The 22,542-nt window shown below is 45.7% G+C and overlaps 1 protein-coding gene across 7 annotated transcripts in view; it reads right to left on the bottom strand.

The window, feature by feature from the left end:
- The window catches only part of PAQR5 (progestin and adipoQ receptor family member 5), a 70,120-nt gene that overhangs the window by 27,344 nt on the left and 20,234 nt on the right, over window positions 1–22,542 (bottom strand). For all 7 annotated transcript variants that reach the window (XM_038580831.1, XM_038580830.1, XM_038580832.1 and 4 more), the window contains one exon: window positions 11,152–11,313. In XM_038580831.1, coding sequence (XP_038436759.1) covers window positions 11,152–11,202 — 51 coding nt within the window. In that variant the 5' untranslated portion in view covers window positions 11,203–11,313. The remainder of the gene's footprint in view (window positions 1–11,151; window positions 11,314–22,542) is intronic.

Genomic DNA, 22,542 nt, shown 5'->3' with positions numbered 1-22,542 from the left:
ATCCTTCCTCCCTGCCCGCCCTACCTACATCACCTCCGACCTCCCTACCTCACCGCACGACGCCTACCTCCTCCCTCCGCCCGGCCGTCTCCCAACTCCCTCCCTCCCTCAGCCCCCCGCCCGCCCCCTCCCTCCCGCACTCCCTCCCGCCCTACCCCCTCCTCCCTCCCTCCCTCCACCCTCCCTCCCTCCCTCGCTTCCCTCCTTTCCTCTTCCGTCTCTCTTTCTTGCTTTCTTTCTTTCTTTCTCTTTCTTTCTTCTTTCGCCCTTACCGGACGTTTCGTTAGACCTGTAGTCCTTTAGTCCCAGAAGAGCAATGTTCTGACTTTCCCCTACCCTCTCCAACTTGAACCTCAGTTTATTAAGCCAAAATGCTAGATGGACTCTTGCTCTAATCCCCTCCGAGCACGGGAAAGGAGTGGCATTCTCTCCATCTTCCTCTCTGACCTTGCCAAAGCGCTCTGCATAGGGTCGATCTTAAAAGAAGATATCTCCATAAATCTAAACAAATGAAACACTGAAAACAATTTTGCATTCACACCCAGTCCAGCCCCAAAAGGCAAATAGCAATCACTGCCTCAGTGCTCCATAGCTGGGTCTCATTCCTAAGCACCCCCAGGTTAGCAGGTGCTGGCTAATTTGCGCAGTGGAATTGATTTGTAGGATTCCACCTCGCATCCCTGGTTGCAGGCTAGGCAGTTTAATGTGAAATGAAATCAAATTATGTGCAGCCTATTATTCAGAAGTGAGAACCCCCAGGTACCTGGAGTGGAGGGGTATAGCAGTGGGTTTTCCTTTTAGTGCCTGCCAAGGCTTGGCTTCCAGGAAAGATGCTGCGCATCTGCCAGCTGACGCCTGAAATTCCACCTGTGCCCATTTTCAAACCTTGGTTTCTAGCTATTATGCTGCAAATCACCTGGGGAAAATCATGGAGCATTCTGGCTAGCAATAAAGAGCAGATTCTGACAGCAGGCAGAGTGGGGGGTCAGGTGGCAATCTGCACTTGCCATCCAGATCTCAAGCCGTCCTCATGACCTGGTGAGGGACATGTCCCCATTTCACAGAGAAGGAAACTAAGGTCCAGGAAGGTTAAGACATTTTTCCAAGCTCCCGGGAGGAGGAGCAGCCAATGTGAAAGCCTGCATGTATACAAACCTCAGTCTTAGTTTGCACAGTCTCTTGATACTATCATGCTGCCTCTCGGAAGGGCTCTTAGCCTACAGTGTGATTGTGGACTGTCAGGGATTCCTCTGAGCTTCCGTTTCTTCTTCAAAATGTGTCACAGGGCAGCCTGGGTGGCTCAGTGGTTTAGTGCCGCCTTCAGCCCAGGGCTTGATCCTGGGGGTCAGGGATCGAGTCCTGCATCAGGCTCCCTGCATGGAGCCTGCTTCTCCCTCTGCCTGTGCCTGTGCCTCTCTCTCTCTCTCTCTGTCTCTCATGAATAAATAAATAAAATCTTTAAAAAAAAAAAAAGTGTGTCACAGGCTGAATCATGCCCCCACAAAACTCATATGTTGAGGCCTGAACCCCCAGTACCGTCAGAATGTGACTCTATTTGGAGACAGGGTCCTTAAAGAGGAGACTGTGTTAAAATGAGGCTGTTAGACTGGGTTCTGGTCTTATGTGACTGGCATCCCTCAGAAGCAGAGAAGACCCAAGGGGTGTGCGGGCACAGGGGAAGGACCATGAGAGGGGGCTTCATGGAGGCCGCATCCACAAGCTAATGGGAGAGGCCTCGAGAGAACCAACCCCACCAGCACTTCGATCTTGGACTTCCAGCCTCTGGAACTGTGAGAAGTCAAAAGTAATATTGCTCAATTCCCAGGCTGTGGCACGCCGTGATGGCCACCCGAGCTGGCTAAGACACGCGGGGGGGTGTGTGATGATGTCTCTACATAGGCGTCTCTCAAACATGCTTCCACAGGCATGGGCAGATCACCTGGGAATCTTGCTGCTATTTGTTGGGACTTAGGATCTCAGTTAAAATACTGTAAAACCACTTGTGCACAACTCACACGCAATGACTAGAACTACACAGATAGGTTGATGTAACAGCCAACCACTGCAGCCAACCACTGTCGGTATTCAGCAATGACAGGTGAATGTCATTTAGAACACCAGTGTCCTGTTTTTAAAAAAATAAGTGTCCGACGTTCAGTCAAGCATGAGGATGGCTTTTTGTGCATGTGCCACAACATTTATAGAAAATGAAGCTAAATTTCTTCTAGCTGAACATAAAAGATGGATAAGAATTAGCTAGCCAAATTACATCTCCCTACCCAGGATGGAGGATCCAAAGGATATTAGTAATTTAACAGACAATATAGTGAGGGGAAAAAAGACACATAGAATGTCTTTAAAAAATTAATATTGCTCAATTCAGGTAGGGTGTGTCAGGGTGAAAAGTCCCGTTGAATGACAAGCACTATACCCAGCACAGACCTACAGATGAAGCAAGGAAGTTGAAACAATGGCGCGTTCCCTTGGTTTTACATCTGTTGTAAAAATGCAGTCTTTGATTTAAGAACTAGGAAAGCAATTTTCAATTTTAGGCCCTGATTTAAAAATCTGCCATGAGGGATCCCTGGGTAGCGCAAGCGGTTTGACGCCTGCCTTTGGCCCAGGGCGCGATCCCGGAGACCCGGGATCGAATCCCACATCGGGCTCCCGGTGCATGGAGCCTGCTTCTCCCTCTGCCTGTGTCTCTGCCTCTCTCTCTCTCTCTGTGACTATCATAAATAAATTTTAAAAAAATTTTTTTTAATAAAATAAAATAAAAATAAAACAATAAAAATCTGCCATGAGTTAGGTTGTGGTTAACAGTATAACATGATCAGAAAGTCCATGGCAGGATGAATAATGGCCTCCCCCCCACCCAAAGATGTCCATGCCCTAATCCCAGAAACCATGAACATGCAAAGTTAATATGGCAAAGGGGAACTAAGGTCGGAGATGCAATTAAAGCTGCTCATCAACTAGCCTTAAAACAGGAGAGATGATCCAGATTATCAGGTGAGCCTGGTGTAATCTCGGGGTCCTTTAAAAGTAGGAGGAGGCAGAAAAAGAGGGGGCAGAGGGAGATGTAGCCATAGAAAAAGGGTCAGAGAGCAGAAACTGTGTCTTATTCATGAGAGACACAGAGAGAGAGGCAGAGGGAGAAGCAGGCTCCATGCAGGGAGCCCGATGTGGGACTCGATCCCAGGACCCCAGGACCACACCCTGAGCCAAAGGCAAATGCTCAACCCCTGAGCCACCCAGGCATCCCTAAGAATATTTTTTGATAATTCCACTTGCCTCGCCTTAACAGAACTGAGCGGAATCTCAGAAGTTTCTCCCAAATGAAATTAATTTTAAAACAAAACAAAACTACGATTCAGTGACTTAAGAATAGTGGTCTAATTTTGAGTCACTGTTAATAGAACACAAATTATGTGATAATGTTGATTACAGCAATGTAACCCATAATTTTGCTGAAATAAAGACAAAAAATAAATTTAATGAAACATATACTAATTTATAAATTATGCACGTTTTTTATTACTCATCCAAACACCACTAATCCATCAACATAACATCCAGATCTGTACAACAATTGGTAAATGTAGTTGTCTCTGACATTTGCTTTTGCTATATAAAAATTAGAGCTTTACATATACTCTTTTGTGGTTATGAAGGGAAATTTGTCAAGGGAGAATAGAACCATTCTATATAACTGTTTCTAGCTCCGTATGTAACTTTTACACATTCAGACATACAGTCTGTGGTCTCCATGGTTCTCCTGATTCAGAGCCAGGGCATGTTAGGAGCAGACCCTCTCTCATCAGATCATTGTGAGAGGACTGCAGGATCAAGATTGCCAACCCCATTTTACAGATAAGGAAACTGAAGTTCAATGGGAGAAGTTTCCAAGGTCATAATTAATAGCAGAACCAAGATGCAACCACTAGTCCATTGGCTTGCAAAAGCCCATCACATCCACTGCACCTATGCTAGTGAAACAAGCGATTGCTATAGTTGACAAAAATGCTAAGTGTTAAGCAGAGTTCTCAGAAGGGAGAGATCACTGGACCCAGAATGATGGAAGAAGAACCAGGAAGAATGGCTGGGGGCCTTCTGGCTTGGGAAAGAATGATGGTCAATTAGATGTCACAAAGGATCCTTCTGACTAAAATAATTAAAATGCTGGATGAATTCTGCACCGTATGCTGGATAAATGTATCAGCAAGATGGCATAAAAGCGAGGAAGTCACCAGGTTCCCCAATAAAAAGGTAACCAGGAGCCCCATGTGGGAAGCTGCCTTCAGCATCAGAATTTCTGCTGCCAGGCTCTGCAAATAAGAGATGAACCCCAAGGCCCATCAAAGACAGGCCTTGCCGGGGTCCTGGGGTAGCTCAGCTGGTTAAGCATCTGCCTTTGGCTCAGGTCACGATCCTGGGGTCCTGGAATCGAGTCCCACATCGGGCTCCCTGCTCAGCTGTGACCCTGCTTTTTCCTCTGCCCTTGCTTGTGCTCTCTCTCTCTCTCTCTTTCTCTGTCTCAAATAAGTAAAAAAGTCTTAAACACACACACACACACACACACACACAACGGCAGATCTTGCCAATGAGGCTAGGACTCTAAAGATGAGAGAATGTGAAATAAATCCCACCAGGCAGAAGGAGAATAAGGAAAGCTGTCTTTCTGAAACAATCTCTACCCAGCATTCAGAACCGTCAGCTAGATTTCATATGGGTTTCTGATCCAAACCCACATTACCTCTACGGTCCAAGAAATCTCAAGTGGTAAAATTAAAGTGGCTACAAACAGATAAAGGTCAAAGTTTTGTGGCTCCCTCCGGTAACAAAAGCAAATGCAAATCCTTTCTGGAGGTTGTTTTTTTTTTTTAAGATTTCTTTCTTTATTTATTCATGACAGAGAGAGAGAGAGAGAGGCAGAGACACAGGCAGAGGGACAAGCGGGCTCCAGGCAGAGAGCCCGATGTGGGACTTGATCCCGTGTCTCCAGGATCACACCCTGGGCTGAAGGCGGCGCTAAACCGCTGGGCCACCGGGGCTGCCCAGGATTTCTGTTTTAATGCAAGCAGGCACACACCTGTAAACAAGGCCAGGCATCAGAAATGGCAAAAACCATAGAATGGCAGAAAGAGAGATTGAGGAACAGGTACTGAAATATAAAGTCAGTATGTTCAGTATGTTTTAAAAAATAGCTTAAAAATAAGAATAAAAAGTAAACAGACTGGGGCACCTGGGTGATTCAGTCAGTTAAGTGTCTGCCTTTGGCTCAGGTCATGATCCCAGGGTCCTGGGATTGAGCCCTGCTTAGGGCTCCTTGCTCACTGGGGAGCCTGCTTCTCCCTCTCCTTCTGTGTGTGTGTGTGTGTGTGTCTCTCTCTCTCTCAAATAAATAAACTCTTTAAAGGTAAAACAAAGAAAGAAAGGCAAACAAACTTATGAAGAACCTAATATAACTTGGAAGTTAAGAAACATTGAAATAAAAAATCATTGAAGGGATAAATAGCAGACCGGATCTAATTGAACAGAAAATCAGTGAACTGAAAGCAGATTCAAAGAAAGCAGTCCAGAGAGATTAAGAGGTAGATCTGAAAAATCAAATAAGAGACAGGGAATATTTCTCCAGAAAGAGAAAAATATAATGCTTTTGTTGGGATATTTGAAAACAAACTGATAAGCTTCTAGGATTTGAAAGTTGCTGGTCTGCAGATCCAGTAAGTTAGGTGTGGCAGGAACAACTGGTGCTCACCACATATTCCATTTACTTTCCTACATTTCTCAGACTTTTTGCAGTTGGTTTGGGGCCATCTGACTATTTCTGGTTAATGTCACATCTCAGCCACAGCAGTTCAAAGCAGGGTATCTTCTTGTAGTAGATACCACGATGCACTTAGGAGGGAACCCTTCCCTCCAGAACTGGGTCACCCATTCCTCTCTGGGAACTGCCACTACATTGACCATGTTATACTCCCTGCCCAGAGGCGGCAGACATATCCATTGATGATGGATATGAAGTCCTGACTTCCTCTTCTCTTTTGGGACAAGTATGAAGGACAAACCCCATTCCAGAACATTCTGTGTGATCAGCTGGGGCCTCACATTCCTGCCTAATACAATTTTTCTTGCTATAATAGCTGGAGCAATCACTAAACCAATAAATACAGAGCATATTCCTAGATATTAACTATAAAACAAGTGGAGGAGAAAATCAAATGTTAAAAGGAAAAAAGAAATAAGGATGTAAAACTCAATCCAAAGAAAGCAAGAAAAAAAAAAAACAAAGAAAGCAAGAAAGGAAAGGACAGAGAAAATAACAAATAGAAACCACATAAGATGATCAAAATAAATGTAAATATATCAATAATCTTTATCAATATAAACAGACTAAACTATTCAGTTAAATGACAAATATTGTCAAACTAGATAAAACCCAATTGTGTGCCATTTACACAAGATACAGTTAAAATATAAGGACAAGGAGGAGGGGTTAAAAGTCAAAGGAAGGAAAAAAATAAACTAGACAAATAACAAAAACAAAAAAGTTGGACTCACTATATGACTGCAAGACAGATTCTAAGATGAAAGCATTACTAGATAGCAAGAAAATCACTCCAAATAATAAGAAATTTACTGCACTGGGAAGATATTACATAAATCTGGATGTACCTAAAATATACAGGTTCAAAATACATAAAGCAAAAATTGACTTATATACAAGGAGCAATCCACAAATCTGCCATCAGGGTGGAAGATTTTAACATATCTCAATGATGGATACATCAAGCAGAATACAATTAGTAATAATATAAAAAAAATATTTGGTCTGGGATGCCTGGGTGGCTCAGTGGTTGAACATCTGCCTTTGGCTCAAGGCACGATCCTGGGGTGCTGGAATCGAGTCATGCATCAGGCTCCCCACCCTGCTTCTCCCTCTGCCTATGTCTCTGCCTCTCTCTTTCTCTCTCTCTGTATCTCTCATGAATAAATGAATAAAATCTTTTTAAAAAAAACAATTTTACAGGACCCATATGCAATACTGCCCCCACAACTGAAGATTATATATTATTTTCAGGCACACTTAGAAGATTTATGCACATTGATCATGTGCTAAACCATAAAGCTAGTCTAAACAAATTTCCATGATGGGAATGATACAGAGGACACTGTCAGGCTGCAATCAATTACGTTAAATCAATAACAAAAACTCCAGACTTTTGGGAAATAAAAAAAATTCACACACACTTCTGAGCAATCGTAAGTTACATAAGAAATCAAAATGGAAATTAGAAATGAATTCAAACAGCACATGTAGTCTGCAGTTAAAGCAATACTTGAGGGAAATATATGAACTCAGTTGCTTACATTAGAAGGCAAAGTGATTAACTTAAGAAGTTAGAGCAGGAATAGCAAAAGGAACCCAAAGCAGAAAGAAAATAATAAAAAAAATAACAGACATTGGAGATATAAAATACATAACAGAAAGGCTCCACTGAGCCACAAATCCACCTCTTTTCAAATATTAAAAAAAAAAAAAAAGGCAAGCTGGCGAGATTAAGAGGAGAAAAAAACAAAACCACATGATTATGTCAATAGACACAGAAAAAGCATTTCATCTTTTTAAACTTCTTCAACCAGTAAAAGCCACAGCTAACACTCTAGTGGTAGAAAATAGAATGCTTTCCCCCTAAGATCAGGAACAACACAAGGATGTCTGCTCTCACCACTTCTATGCTTTATCGTGGCAGAAGTTCCAGCTAGGTCAACTGGATAAGGAAAAGAAACAAAAGGCATCTAGATAGGAAATGAAGATGCAAAACTGTATTTGCAAGTGATACAGCCTTACATACAGGAAATCCTAAGGATCTAAGAAACCAAGAACTAAGAAACTTTTAGAACTAATAAATAAGTTCAGCAAGGTTGCAGAAAGTAAGATCGATCCACAAAACTTAGTTTTCTTTTTATATGCTAGCAATGAACAATATGAAAGTGAATTTAAGGGAATAATTCCATGTACAGCAATATCAAAACCAATAAAATGCTTAGGAATAAATTCAACAAATTCTTTTCATGGTGTCAACCCGTGCACTGAAAACTACAAAATATCACTGAAAGAAATTCAGGATCTAAATAAATGCAAAGACATCCCATGTTCATGGATTAAAAGACTTAATATTGTTAAGATGGTAACGGTCCCCAAGTTGATCAACAGATTCAATGCGATCCCTAAAATAAATCCCAGCTGCCTTTTGGTTTGTTTTGCAGCAATTGACAAGCTGATCCTTAAATTCATACGGAAATGGGACAGCCCCGTGGCTCAGCGGTTAAGTGGTTTAATGCCACCTTTAGCCCTGGTTGTGATCCTGGAGACCGGGGATTGAGTCCCACGTCAGACTCCCTGCATGGAGCCTGCTTCTTCCTCTGCCTGTGTCTCTGCCTCTCTCTCTCTCTCTCTCTCTCTCTCTGTGTCTCTCATGAGTAAATAAATAAAATATTTTTAAAAATAAAAAAATAAATTCATATGGAAATGCAAGAGACCTTAAACAGTCAAAACAATCTGGAAAAGAAAAAAACAAAGTTGAAAGATTCACATTTCTCAAGTCTTACTATAACACTACAGTAATGAAGACAGTGTGGTACTGGCACAAAAACAAATCAACAGAATAGAAGTTAGAGTCCAGAAGTAAACCCTCACATTTATACTCAACTGATTTTCAGTAAAGGAGCTAAGGCAATTTACTGAAGAAGGAATAGTCTTACCAAGAAATGATGTTGGAACTACTTGATACCAACATATATATACAGAAAAAAAAAAGAAAGCTGGACTCCTGTCTCACACCACATGCAATAATTAGCTCAAAAATGGATCACATATCTATATGTAAGAGATAAGATTCTTAGAAGAAAATATAGGAGCAAATCTTCAAGACCTTGAATTAACCAAGGATTCTTAAATATGACACCAAAATCACAAGCAAGAAAATGATTTAAAAAATAGATTAATAGCAAAATTTAAGATGTGCTTCAATACTTGCAAATGACATATCAGATAAAGGGCTAGTATCCAAGATCTATAAAGAACTTACTAAACTCAACAGCAAAGAAACAATCCAATTATGAAATGGGCAAAAGACATGAACAGAAATCTCACAGAGGAAGACATAGACATGGCCAACACACACATGAGAAAATGCTCCTCATCACTGGCCATCAGGGAAATACAAATCAAAACCACAATGAGATCCCACCTCACACTAGTGAGAAATGTGAAAATTAACAAGACAGGAAAACAACAAATGTTGGCGAGGATGTGGCGAAAGGGGAACCCTCTTGTACTGTTGGTGGGAATGTGAACTGGTGCAGCCACTTGGGAAAACTGTGTGGAGGTTCCTCAAAGAGTTAAAAATAGATCTGCCCTACGACCCAGCAGTTGCACTGCTGGGGATTTACCCCAAAGATACAGATGCAGTGAAGAGCCAAGACACCTGCACCCCGATGTTTCTAGCAGCAATGTCCACAATAGCCAAACTGTGGAAGGAGCCTCAGCGTCCATCGACAAATGAATGGATAAAGAAGCTGTGGTCTATGTACATAATGGAATATTCCTCAGCCATCAGAAACGACAAATACCCACCATTTGCTTCAACATGGATGGAACTGGAGGGTATGATGCTGAGTGAAGTCAATCGGAGAAGGACAAACATTATATGGTTTCACTCATACAGGGAATATAAAAAAGAGTGAAAGGGAATAAAGGGGAAAGGAGAGAAAATTAGTGGGAAAAATCAATGAGGATGACAGCACATGAGAGACACCTAACTCTGGGAAACGAACAAGGGGAAGTGGAAAGAGAGGTGGGCGGGGGTGGGGGTGACTGGGTGATGGGCACTGAGGTGGGCACTTGACGGGATGAGCACTGGGTGTTATGCTATATGTTGGCAAATCGAACTCCAATAAAAAAAAATACACACACACACACACACACACACAAAAAAAAAGACTTGTGCTTCAAAGGATACCATCAATAAAGTGAAAAGTGACACCTTGCACATCATCGCAGGCTGTCAAGAAAAATGTCGTGACTGAACGATCAAAGGATCAGCCCATGCTCTCACTAGTTGCCGCCACTAGTGCTCTGTGGGTAGAAGCCAGCAGAGAAAATCGCAGCAGGCGACACAGCCCTGGGAGCACATGCGGGGCTTCCTGCGAGGCCAGCCTCGTTTCTGTCTGTCACCTGCCGTGTCCATTGTCGCTTCCCACCAGACAGCTCTGGCTGGTGTCCAACCGTCCCCTCGGAGCCACCTAGCTGCAGCCACCCAGCCACACACTGGCCACCTGCCCGCTCTTGAACTCTGCGCACAGGGCTGAGGGCGCCCAGGACTAGTGTTCCCGAGTGGAGAGGTCCCCCTTCATCTGGTCTCCTCCAGATCAAACATCCCACTGTGAAATAACACTTGTTCATCTTCCGTGAAAGAGGAAGGGACTCTGACAGTGGCAACAATGGTGTGGAGGAAATGATGCCTTCTCTGCCGGGGACAGGTGCGCCGGCCAGCTGGGGCTCACCAGCAGCCTGGCCTCACCGCAGACCCATTACCAATGCGGGTGGCCGATGCGTACAGGGGTCTCAGGGTGGCTGCATGGGAGCTCCGGGGCCCGGCAGTCCACGAGGGGGCCCGGGCCCAGGCCCGCGAGACCACCCTCCTCCTCGCCCCCAGCTGCACCTGGCCTGAGCCTCCTGCAAATGATAAGGACAAGGGCGGAGCCACACCCAAGGTGCTTCACCCCTGGCCTGCTTCCCAGCACCCAAGGGAGGGTCCCAAAGAAAACTCCGACCCAGCTGGGAGCTGCTGGCTACATCCCTTTGGCTAGAGCGTGGAATCTCCATGAAGACTTCGCTTTGGGATAAAATACAGATGTCACAGGGAAGGGTTACAACATCAGCAGTTTCGGGATCGTTCCCATTTCCAGGTTCAGCGTCGGCGGGGGGCGCAGGAGATTGTCCTTCCCTGGGGTGGGGTGTCTATACAGAGCAGGCTGGCTGGAGCAAAGCCAGGAACTGCACCTCCACCCCACCCCCTCCCTGGTGCAGAGACTGCACCCGTGTCACCACCCCGAACTTAACCACTGGACGACCCCACATACCTGGGGTATCTGATCGATGCTGAACAGCCGGGGGAGCTTGAGGCTCAGCATCTCGAAGCTAGGTCAGGAAGGCCACTGGCTGACAGCTGCTCCCCGTCACCCACTCAAAAGTTCTGACATGGCCTGGGGTGCCTGCGGCCCGCCGGTGCCTGAGCTGCTTCCCTAAAAGAGGACGGCAAGAAGAAGTGCAGTCAGCCTCAGCCCAATCCAGCCGGATCAAGGCTGTCAGGTTGTTTGACCAGGGAACAAACACTTGCTTGTGATGGCAAAATAATCAGGCTTCCTTAAAAACAGCAGCAAAACTATCAGACTGCTGAGTCATATATTCCAAGAGTGCGGGCGGGAGGTCATTAAATCATAATATGGGTAATCATGAAAGTGTGGGGCTGGAAGGGCAGCAGAGGCCACCTGGTCCCCTCCCGTCGCATACCAGGGCCAGAGGGGTGAAGGAGGTCTCTGAGGTCGCACGGCTAGGGGAGGGCTGGAGCTGCTGGCTCTCCGCTGTGTCGTGTGCTGCCCCTGGGCAGACTGTGTGATCCCGGGTGTGTGGCCACTCAGTGGGCAGAGGAGGACGAGGGCCATGCCCCAGATCACCCAAAGAAAAGCAGCTCTTCCAGAAGGCCGACGGGAGCATGGCTGCCCTGAGACCCACTCAAGAACCAGACAGGCAGAGCCGAGGCACTAGCTGGAGACACAGCAACTTCAAGTAACCAGGCTGTTTAAATGCAGGATTAGGACTGCTTAACAGCTGTGAGTAATGTGAGCTAGAGGACCCCAACCCCTCAGGACGGGCCTAGGAAACAAAAACATCCAAGCTCCGGTCTAGCAAAGAAAGAGCAGCGCTAGGAATTTACCCTGGTTCACACCTGTACCCCTCGTGTCACACCGACCACACCTGCCTGCAAGCAAAGCTACCTGCCCAGGTGCCTGGAGAGGACCCCTCCTGCTGGGATGGCTAGAAACTCAAGAGTGTACGCCTGGCTCCTCCCAGGCCTTTGGCAAATACTAGTTTAACACCATTCATGAAAGCAATGATGCTCGTCCTCTGAACTTGAAGTGTGTTTCGGTTTTTGTGGTTTGTTTAGACTTTTTGATGCTTATTAGAGTTCTTTATGCTCTATGTGTTATTATCTGGAAGTCTGTAGCAAAATACAATGTATTTGTGTTTCGCCGCTATAAATTTGCTTCTTTCTCAAAACCACTGATGTATTATTCACAACAGTCAAAAGAGGGAAACAATCCAAATGTCTGCCAGCAGATGAACGGATGAATAAAATAATAAAATATGGTCCAGGGACACAATGGAATATTACACAGTCTCAAACAGGAATGCCACGGTGATCGATGCTTCAACATCAGTGAAACCTGGAAACATCCACTAAAGGAAATAAGCCAGTCACAGAAAGGACAAATGTAGGATGCCTGCGTGGCTCAGTGGTTGAGCATCTGCCTTCGGTCCAGGGTGTGATCCTGGGGTCCTGTGATCAAGTTCTGCACTGAGCTCCCCGCAGGGAACCTGCTTCTCCCTCTATGTCTCTGCCTCTCTCTGTGTCTCTCGTGAATAAATAAAAAAAATCTTAAAAAAAAAAAAAAATGGGGACAAATGTTGCATGATTCCACGATTACAAGGCACCTAGGGCAGGCAAATTGACAGACAAAAAAATAGATCAGAACCTGGGCTGGGGGAAGAAAGGGGTGTTGCTATTTAATGGCGCTGGGTTTCTGTTTGGAATGATAAAAAGTTCTGGAAACAGCTGGTGGTGATGGTTGTGCAGCATTCTGAATGTGATATTGCTGAACTATACACTTAAAAATGGTTAAAACTGTCGATTTTATGTTGCGCATATTCCACCACAATGAAAGCTTGTGAAATATTTCCAAACTACGGAATAATAAAGAAAAGACTTTTTCTAGAAAATAATTTTTTTTTAAAGCACAGGTACGTTTCACCCAGGTTGAAGAAAATAAAAGTTAATACTGTGCAAACAAGCAGCGATGTGAGTGGGCCCCGGCACACCTCGGTTCTCTCGGTTTTGCAGACCTAATCACCAAGACCCCCATACTCTCAGAAGCACCGTGAATCCACCTGGTGGCAGAACACGAGGCGAATGAAGGTCCCGTACTGTGGGGAACTCAGGCACACCAGGAAATCCTCAAACAATAATGGGACCAAGTCTGGTCTCCACAGTCCTGTCCACCTTGGTCCTCTTGTTCTCCCCCGAGTAGCCTCAATGTCACAGGCAGGACAAAGACAAGAAATGGTCGCCTACTCTCCCAGCACACGTCATCCAGACAGGATGACCACCAAACGCAAACATAAGGGGTGATGAGAGTAGCCTATGAATCACTTGTGTCTTCCTTCAGCCACTGAAGGCAAGTAAGTGAAAGGCTAAATGCGTAGTTGAGGATTCTCTGCAGCTTGAAAGACAAGGCACGAATTTAACAGATCTAAAAATGGTATGGGTTTGGGGCACCTGGGGTGGCTCAGTCGGTTAAGCGGCCCACTCTCGGTTTCAGCTCAGGTCCTGATGTCAGGGTGGTGGGATCAGGCTCTGCACTCAGCAGGGAGTCTGCTCAAGGATTCTCTCTCCCCCTCTCCCTCTGCTCCTCTCCCTGCTCCTGCACACTCTGACACTCTCTCTCTAAAATAAATAAATCTTTCAAAAAATTGCATAGGTTTGTGACACATAGAATAGAGGGAAGAAGGCATCTGCTATACCATTCTCGTCTTTCACTGCATAGGAAAAAAAAAAAAAAGATGAGTAAGACAGGCACTATCTCCAAGAAATGTATAAAGAAACAGATGCAGCACCCAACCAGATAGCACAAGTTACCCTAAGAAAAAGGCCAACTCACCCACTCTGACAAGCCTGTGCTGGTCACCTTGCCCCTCTGGACCATCTCATTCACCCCCACCATGGCCATCTCAGGAGACAAGGCAGGGCAGTTAAGGACCTGGGTGCTAGATTCAAGCCACTTGCATTCAGAGACTGGTTCATCATTTCCCGTGCAACCCTGGGGCAAGGAACATAACGCCTGTGCCTCAGTTCCCCTATTGGTAAAATAGAAATAACCATAATACTTTTTCATGGGGGTATCGTTATGATTAAAAGACAGAACTCATGTCAAGGGCCTGCCATAGAGTAAGGGTCCAACACACTTGCTATTATTATTAATTTTCAGATAGGAAAATTCATTTTCTATTTTACAGGCAGGAAAATGGAAGCTGTGGGACTTGGCCAAGACCCCACAGCTAGTGGACAGTAGGACTAGGATCTGATTTCTGGTTTCAGAAGAGAATGAACTTTGAATAAAGGGTCATGAAGTTCTTAGTACTAGGTCTTAATTTCCCTTTGCTCCTGAGACATGATGGACAATGCAGAGTGTTTACAATGATGTTTATAACCCAGCGGCTAAAGGACGGCCTTCCTTGTCTGATAATCAGATTGAGACAAACTCTCAGCTAAGACTTGACCTTGGCTCTTTCAAAAGCCAGAGATTTCTTAAGTCACGTCCTTCTGCTAAGGAAGTAGGAACTCTCCCATTAAACCATCATCAGGTTGCATCTGAAACAGAAACCTTTCTGTCTGTCAAAATTGTGAAACACCCCTGGATGATCATGGAAATTCAGAAAGTGTGACTGATGATTCATAGGTTGTGTTGTTAATTACGGCCAATATAATTGAACATAAAATGAACTCGCTGGTCTTTCTAGTTCCCATCACACACCAGGCTCTGAATAGTCACCAACACTATAAGCACCAGAGTATAATCTCCAGTATTTCCAACAGCCACTTGGTTTGCTGTTTCTTTCTACAGAGGCCTAGAAACAAGAGCGAATAAAACAAAAAGGCTTCAGACAGTTCCCAAGTCAAAGCACAATGTGAAGCTTTGCCAAGATTTCAACAGCATATTGGTGTTCCATGTGAGATTTCATTTAAATGGGGGTTCCACAGCTTAAACATGTTTTAAAACAGCTAAAAGAGGGGAAAGGGGCTATAAACACACTCTCAAAGACCTGCCAAGTTCTCCTGAAATAGCCGTAAAAAAAAAAAAAAAAGAAAAGAAAAGAAAAGAAAAAGAAAAAGAAAACCCTAAAAAAAAGGGGGGGGGGTCCAAATCATAGCAACAAAATCACCATCAAGGTGAAATTTGCACCTGACTACCTCCTCCCTCTTTGCCTGGTGCTCCATTCCTATTCCTGGAGGTCCTTCCCACCCCCCAAACTTCATCCTACATACTCTGAATCTCAGGCCTTGTGGACTTGGCAGATAAACCTTGTAACCTCCCAAATATGTCTACATATAAGGTGACTGAATGAATATAAGTTGATGGGCTATTTTCCCAATGAGAGGGTCCAAAATATGTATAATTTCTAGGGATGCAAATGAACTAGTACACAGTCTCTAACATTAACTTACCAATGTGGTTAGGCATATTAGAATCCCTTACTATATCAAACCTATTACTTTTAAAATGTTGCTTTTCCCACTCACGTCGCACAGAAATAAGTGTATTCAAAATCTTCATATGCATCTTCGGTAACAGTTATCTTCATAACTACACAGCCAGGTTTTGGAATTACTAATATAGTTTAAGTGAAAAATATTCTCATTTTCCTATAAAATTATTTGAAGTCTGTACTTTTTTTTTTTTAAGAGGACAGAGAAAGCAGGGTGGAGGGGCAAGGGGGGAGGGGCAGAGAGATTGGGAGAGAGAGAATCTTAAGGTTCCAAGCCCAGTGGCTGAGCCCAGCACTGAGGCCTCCGTGGAGCTCAATCTCACAACACTGAGATCATGACCCTGAGATCATGACCAGGGCTGAAATGAAGAGTTGGAATCCTTAACCCACCCAGGCGCCTCTGTGTTTAATGCTGCTGCTACAAAATGTATCTTAGGACAGAAGTATTCATTTACTATTATTATACTGACCGTGATTTGCTTGCAAACACCTCACACAGATAGTGTGATAAGAAATTGCTAGTTTTAACCCACACCCTGCGGTGGTGGCTAATTAGCATTTGAAAGATTAACCATAAACTCAAACTCCAGAGGCCACACACCTCTGGTTCAGCTGGGGTTATTTCAGATCCACACCTGAGGGCCTTTACGAATTAGTGCAGTGTATGCTGCTTCACTGGAGGACTGAGTCCGACGAAGACATGGGAGTTGAGGAGAAGGATCGCCAGGTACCCTTCCCCTTGCATGAGCGAGGCTGGCGACAGGATGCCCCAGAGTGGCTCCTCTCTGAATGAGCCCAGGTGGGAGGATTTAGGAGCCTACAAGGAGGGAGAAGTCCAACTGATGCAAATCTATCAATCTCACAGGCGCTTTCAGAAAAGTGCCTAAGGGTCCCTAAAAGGGCAGAGGGCTGGGACTTCACCTGCTTTTGCCCTTTCGGAAAAACATGTGGATGGCGGGGGGAACTCAGCCTGAGACTCTCCATGTGCAGTGCCCCGAGCCACCCAGCTGTGAGGGTGTGGGGTCCCCCCTCCACACCATTCGCAGGTACCTCTAAACACGGACAGCGCCCAAGAGTGTATCTCAATGCACTCTCAGACACTCTCAGCTGGAGCTCACACCACTGTTTTGTGTGCCAGTAGGATGGGGAAAAAATGCTGTCAACCATAATCAGGAGATGACATCACTGATTGGAAATGAATCCTGATTTCAGAGCTTGTAAAACAACAACATGCAGGAATTGATGAAATACAGAAATTGTAAATGAGCGACTGGCTTGGGTTAATTTGCAACAGCTACTCTTTTCATCTTCCTACTCTGCTCTTTAAAGGGATCACTGAAGTCTCCTTTATAACAAAACCAGTTCTTGCAATGGGAGACCATATACCTGGGAATAAGTCTCAACCTGTGTTACACTTTTGCGCCTAAATTTCAATCTGTATTACATTTTCTATCTCTTTGATTGTGTGTGTCAGGTGCCTTCTGGATGGATCCCAAACAAGCATGAATGGGGACAGTTTCAGGTTATAGGGTCTCCCCCCCAAACCGCCCATACAGCCAGCTAATTGTTAAAAAATAAAGGAATGCAGTGGCCCCAAATATGAAAAACTCTAGATGGACCCAATCATTATGCCACTTCCTCTTTTCTGAAAAAAATTATGCTGGAAAACAAAAAACTCATAGTTGGGCATATGTAGCAAAAACAAAGAAGGCTGTTTGGTATGAAATTTTTCCCATGCTTGCTTTAGAAAACTAGAAACACGAGATCAGGAAACTCCTGAGAGGTCTCTAATCCAAGTTACCACTGGATGCATGAATTTCATCAATGGCATTTCAGACAAGACTTCATACATTTGACCCGAAGAAGCAACGTTAATATAGGGAGCTTAGGTTTCATGAGAAGACAGTGGGGAAAGCTGGAGAGTGGACAGGAGCCACATTTCTGCCCATACTGGTGTGTTCTGAATGCTGATGGCCAGGTCCCAGCTTTCTGGGCATGTCAGGAGGCTGCTGGCTACAGAGCAGCTGCTGGAGAGACTTGCTCTGAGCCAGCTGAGAAGCAAAGACAGGACGGGGACTGGCATCTGGGGCCCACCTCTGGTTCCCTTCTTCCTCCTGCGGCTCTTGTCTAGGTCTCCTTCGTGTTAACCGGAAAACAGCACAGAGCCCAGGAGGTGACCCATTCCACCACTCTGCCAGGAGGCCCCTCCCAGAGAACCACCAAATGGTCCTCGCCAGCACAGAGAGTTGAACTTGCACTAGGGAAGGTGAGGAATGGGGTGGGCAGAGTCTAAGAGCAGCCTCAAGCTGCCTTCAGACTTCTGCTTTACCTTCAAAAATGCATATGAAGGGATCCCTGGGTGGCGCAGCGGTTTGGCGCCTGCCTTTGGCCCAGGGCGCGATCCTGGAGATCCGGGATCAAATCCCACGTCAGGCTCCCGGTGCATGGAGTCTGCTTCTCCCTCTGCCTGTGTCTCTGCCTCTCTCTCTCTCACTGTGTGCCTATCTTGAATAAATAAAAATTTAAAAAAATGCATATGAAAATTAAAATTTTCTGTGCATCAAAAGGTATTATCAAGAGACTGGAAAACAAAATGGGAGAAAATACTGCAAACCATATATATGGTGAGACTTATATCCAGAATATATAAAGAACTCTTACAACTCAACAAGAAGTCAATTCAAAAATGGGCAAAGGACTGGAATGGACATTTCTCCAAAGGACACATACACATGGCCAATAAGCACATGAATACATGTCAGCATCAGGGGTACCTGGGTGGCTCAGTGGTTGAGTATCTGCCTTTGGCTCAGGTCGTGATCCCGGGGTCCTGGGATCGAGTACCGCATCGGGCTTCCCACAGGGAGCCTGCTTCTCCTTCTGCCTGTGTCTCTGCCTCTCTGTGTGTCTCTCATGAATAAATAAATAAAATCTTTTTTTAAAAAAAGAAAAGAAAAACAAATGCGAGCCAACATCAAAAAAAAAAAAGAAAGAAAGAAAAACCCGGACTCCAGTTTCTCTTGACAAATCTGAAGGTCAAGTTCACATACAGCGACAACTTGCTGTTCCTTCTCTCCGAGTAAGTGGGGTAGGTGCAGTCGGATTCTCAGCAAACCCCCCACTCCTGCCGGGCTCAGCCCAGAGCTCTGCATTTTGGGCTCTGCTGATCAACGTCAGGTGTCTGATCACAGGGCGCCAGGGTCTCAAGGTGCCCATGTCCCACGGGCTGGGAAATGATGACACCCAGGAAGGGAGTAGGATCAAGGAGATTCCGGTCGAGTTGAGTTTGATTTGCACAAATTTGCAGTTTAAAAATATGTGACCACATCTTGAAGCACAGATCAAGGGTACAGATGGATTTAGGAAGTGGAGAGAGGTGACTTTCAAGAGTGCTCCAGAGGGAGAAGAGCAGATGAAGATCCAACGGATGAGAAAAAGTCAGGTTCATGGCACTGATGGAGCAAAACTGACAGACTGGAGGGGGAGCAGCAGGAGCAGTGATTGAAAGGATTCGCCCGGTACCTCAGTTTCCCTGGCAGGGCAAGGGTAAGAACCGTGAGAGAAAGGGGTTAGCCGGTCTGGAGGATGGTGGCCGGTATTGAGGGGCAATGTTGGGGAACCAGCCAGGACGAGAGGTGGGGAAGTTGGGCGCAGCTGCTGGTAGACAGGGTGCTCCTCCAATACACCTGGGTTAAAGTCACCCATCCCCCTGCTCCCCCTGGGGAGAGCTGCCCGGGGCAGGGAGCAGAAATGGAGAGCCAACAGGAACATGCTTGGCCACCTACTTATTCATTCAGCACCCATTTACACAACACCCACTATGTGTCCAAGAGACCACGTAGGCAATGGGGACGGACCCTTCCATCCTGTAAGAGCTCACATTCTAGTGCAGATGATCAGCGTTGACAAGTGACACAAAACACATCTGATGGTTAGAACCATGAGATGCTTCTGGGGCGGGGGTGTGGGGGGGGGTGGGGACACAGAGGCGGGGCGTCACATCAGAGAGTCAGGAAAGACTTCTTGAGACATGAAGCTTGAGCTAAGTGTTGCAGAATAAGCAGGAGTGCAGCTGCCATGGAGGACAGAGACCGCCCTAAGCTGAGGGTGCGGCAGGGGCCAAGGCGCCGAGGAGGGAGGCACAGCACACATTCGGGGAGCTGTCCACCGTTCAGCATGGAGGTGGCGCAGGGGATGGAGTGACAGGTGCCCAGCACGGAGCCAGGAGAAGAGCCCAGATGAAGGCTCAGGGTGCACCATCTGAAGGCCTTGAGAATGAATGCACCGGGGCTGGGGAGTCGCGACTGGAGGTCTCAGGATGGTGACGGGGGAGAGGCTGGCACCTAAGGCACAGTAAGGAGAAATCTGAGTGGCGGACGCAAGACGATTTCAAATCCCAGCTCCATCATTTCACGCGTGCCCTTGGACCCATCACCTAATCACTTCAACTTGAATTTTCTTATCAGTTAAATGAGGATAATGAAAGTATCAATGACTCTTGTGAGGCTGAAAAACCATAATATCTACTAGATAACAAGCACTCAATAAAAAGTGGCTATTAATGCCACCGCAACCTAAGCCACCTCCGTTCTGCATTAGCACTCACTCCCTCATGCTCCTTCTGCCCTGGGTTTTGTCATTTTGCTTGAAAACCGACTGTTTCCTCTCGGGGGCCCTGACCCACCTCCCCGGCTGGAGGTGTAGCTAATGGGCGCTCCACGTGCGGGGAGGGGTTGCCATGGTGACCTCCCAGGGTGGCTTTAGGACTCAGTGAGAGAACCAAGCCCTTCCTTTGTTCCAGCTAGCCCAGCTATCCTGGATACTTACTGCTAGGCGATTATTGCACATCTGAAAAAGCTGAATGATATTCTTTAGCACATTGTGAGAGGTTGGAGACAATCCAAATTTCTGGCAATAGAGAGCTGGCCGGCTAAGTTATGGTACAGCCATGCAAAATTGCACTGCTCGGCTATTAAAAAATGTTACAGATCTGTGGCTACTGACAGGAAACGGTGTCATGACATGTTGTTAAATGAAAAAAAGCAGGTTATGGAGCAGCATAAATCTCGTAACACCATCCATATAAAACTGTGTTACACTTAACTGCTTGTATTTATGGACAGAAAAGCGTTTGGGAGGATGCCCCCTACGTGTTCACAGTGGCTCCTTCTAGATGGTAGTGGTTAGCCCTAGGGATTTGCTTTACTCTTTTCCTCCTTTTCTATGACACCAGAGTTTGCCCACTATGAGCATGTGCATTTTTTTTTCCCCCACCAAAGCAAGATTGCTATTAAAAAGAAATAAGTGAATGAGTCCCCTCCAACCCTTGGAAAGTCTTGGAGAAATTAGTATTGTGAGCCAATCCACAATGCAATGACGAGCTTTTCGTCTTGTATCTGAGCCTCCCTCCATGTGCCCCAACCTGACTGCTGCCCCAGGGGCAACCCTGGCCTTGCAGTCCCCATTCATAATAAGTGGGGCACAGGTCCATAAAACCAAATAGCTCCTCCATTTAGGAAAAGCCACCACATACCCCGAGCTGCAGCTTAAGGGGGCTCCCTCTGTTATGACCATGGTGAAGGTGGAGGTGGGCGAGGGTGTCCTGCATCGGGAGCACTAGGAGGTCATCAGTCAATGGACGCATAGTGAGCACTTTGTCTGTGCCAACCCTGGAGATCCATGGAGTTGAAGACAGACCTAGGCCTGCCCCCCACGTGCAGGACTCCTGGTCTAGTGGAAGGCTCTAGGAAGGGCTTGCAAATCCAAATGACTCCTCATGGTTCCTACAAGGCTCTGCTCTCCTGACTCATGGTCTGAACTTTATGTTCCTACAACAAAGTCATGGGATCTCCACTGGGGGGTTCTAGAAGACCCCGCTCCTTAGCATATCCTCAAATCCTCTGCCCACCCAGCCTCAGCATCACCTCCCATCAGTCTCACCACATGCCCCACACCTCATCACATCCCATCACTCCTCCCTGTCCTTGAACGTTCCATACTTTTGCACTTGCTGTTTACTAAGAGAGGAACACCGCTTCCTCCACTTTCTCTTCTTGAGGTTGTACCCATTCTTCAAGGCTAAACTCAAGTACCACTTGCAAGTCTCTATCATCCCATCTGCACACTTCACAGTGAAATGCCAGTGCGCTGGCCGCCCCACAGTCAAGACTGGGTGAGTCGGCCTGGTTCCTGCCATGTCCATGGTGCCCAGCCAGGGCAGTATCACTGTTGACTGAATGCATGCTTGCTGAACAACTCATGACTTCTGCTGTCTATCACACTCTGAACCCCAAAGGCAGGATCTGGCCCATTTGCCTAGAACCTTCGGCCCAGTAGTTGCCAGGCTCTACTGGTAAATCCTGTACCTCAGTGCCAAAACAGTGTCTTTTCGCTTGGTCCAAAATGTACACTTCAGAATTTTTAAGATCTGAAATCTCATACCAACTGTAAAAAAAAAAAAAAAAATGTATGAGACAACTGGGGAAATCTGAATGCTGGATATTTTATGACAGTGAGAAATGATCAATTCTTAAGGTGTAATAATAGAACTGCAGCTGTGTTTTTTAAAGAGCCTTTTTCATTGAGAGATGTATAGGGAAGGAATTACAGATGAAATGATGTCTTAGATCAGCTTCAAGAGAATCCAGCTGGGAGCAGGGGTGGTGGGTGAGGGTAGAGAGGAAGGAAGATTGGCCATGCGTCGCTCAATGTTGGGGTCAGGTATGGAATTTTTTTATATGTCTCACTTTTTGTGTATGTTTTTAAATGGAGACACTCACAATGTCCAAAAAACAACCCACCCTGAAATGTGAAATACGTCTTGAGTCCTTCTCAGGATTGCATGGCAGTAAACCAAGCAAAACTCTGTTGCAAGAATAATTACTACCCTGTTTGCTGAATTTCCTAACATGTGGAATACCAACACGACA

This window comes from Canis lupus, chromosome 30, assembly GCF_011100685.1.
Source record: "Canis lupus familiaris isolate Mischka breed German Shepherd chromosome 30, alternate assembly UU_Cfam_GSD_1.0, whole genome shotgun sequence".
Lineage (NCBI taxonomy): Eukaryota > Metazoa > Chordata > Mammalia > Carnivora > Canidae > Canis > Canis lupus.
This window is presented reverse-complemented; position numbering and strand designations above follow the sequence as displayed.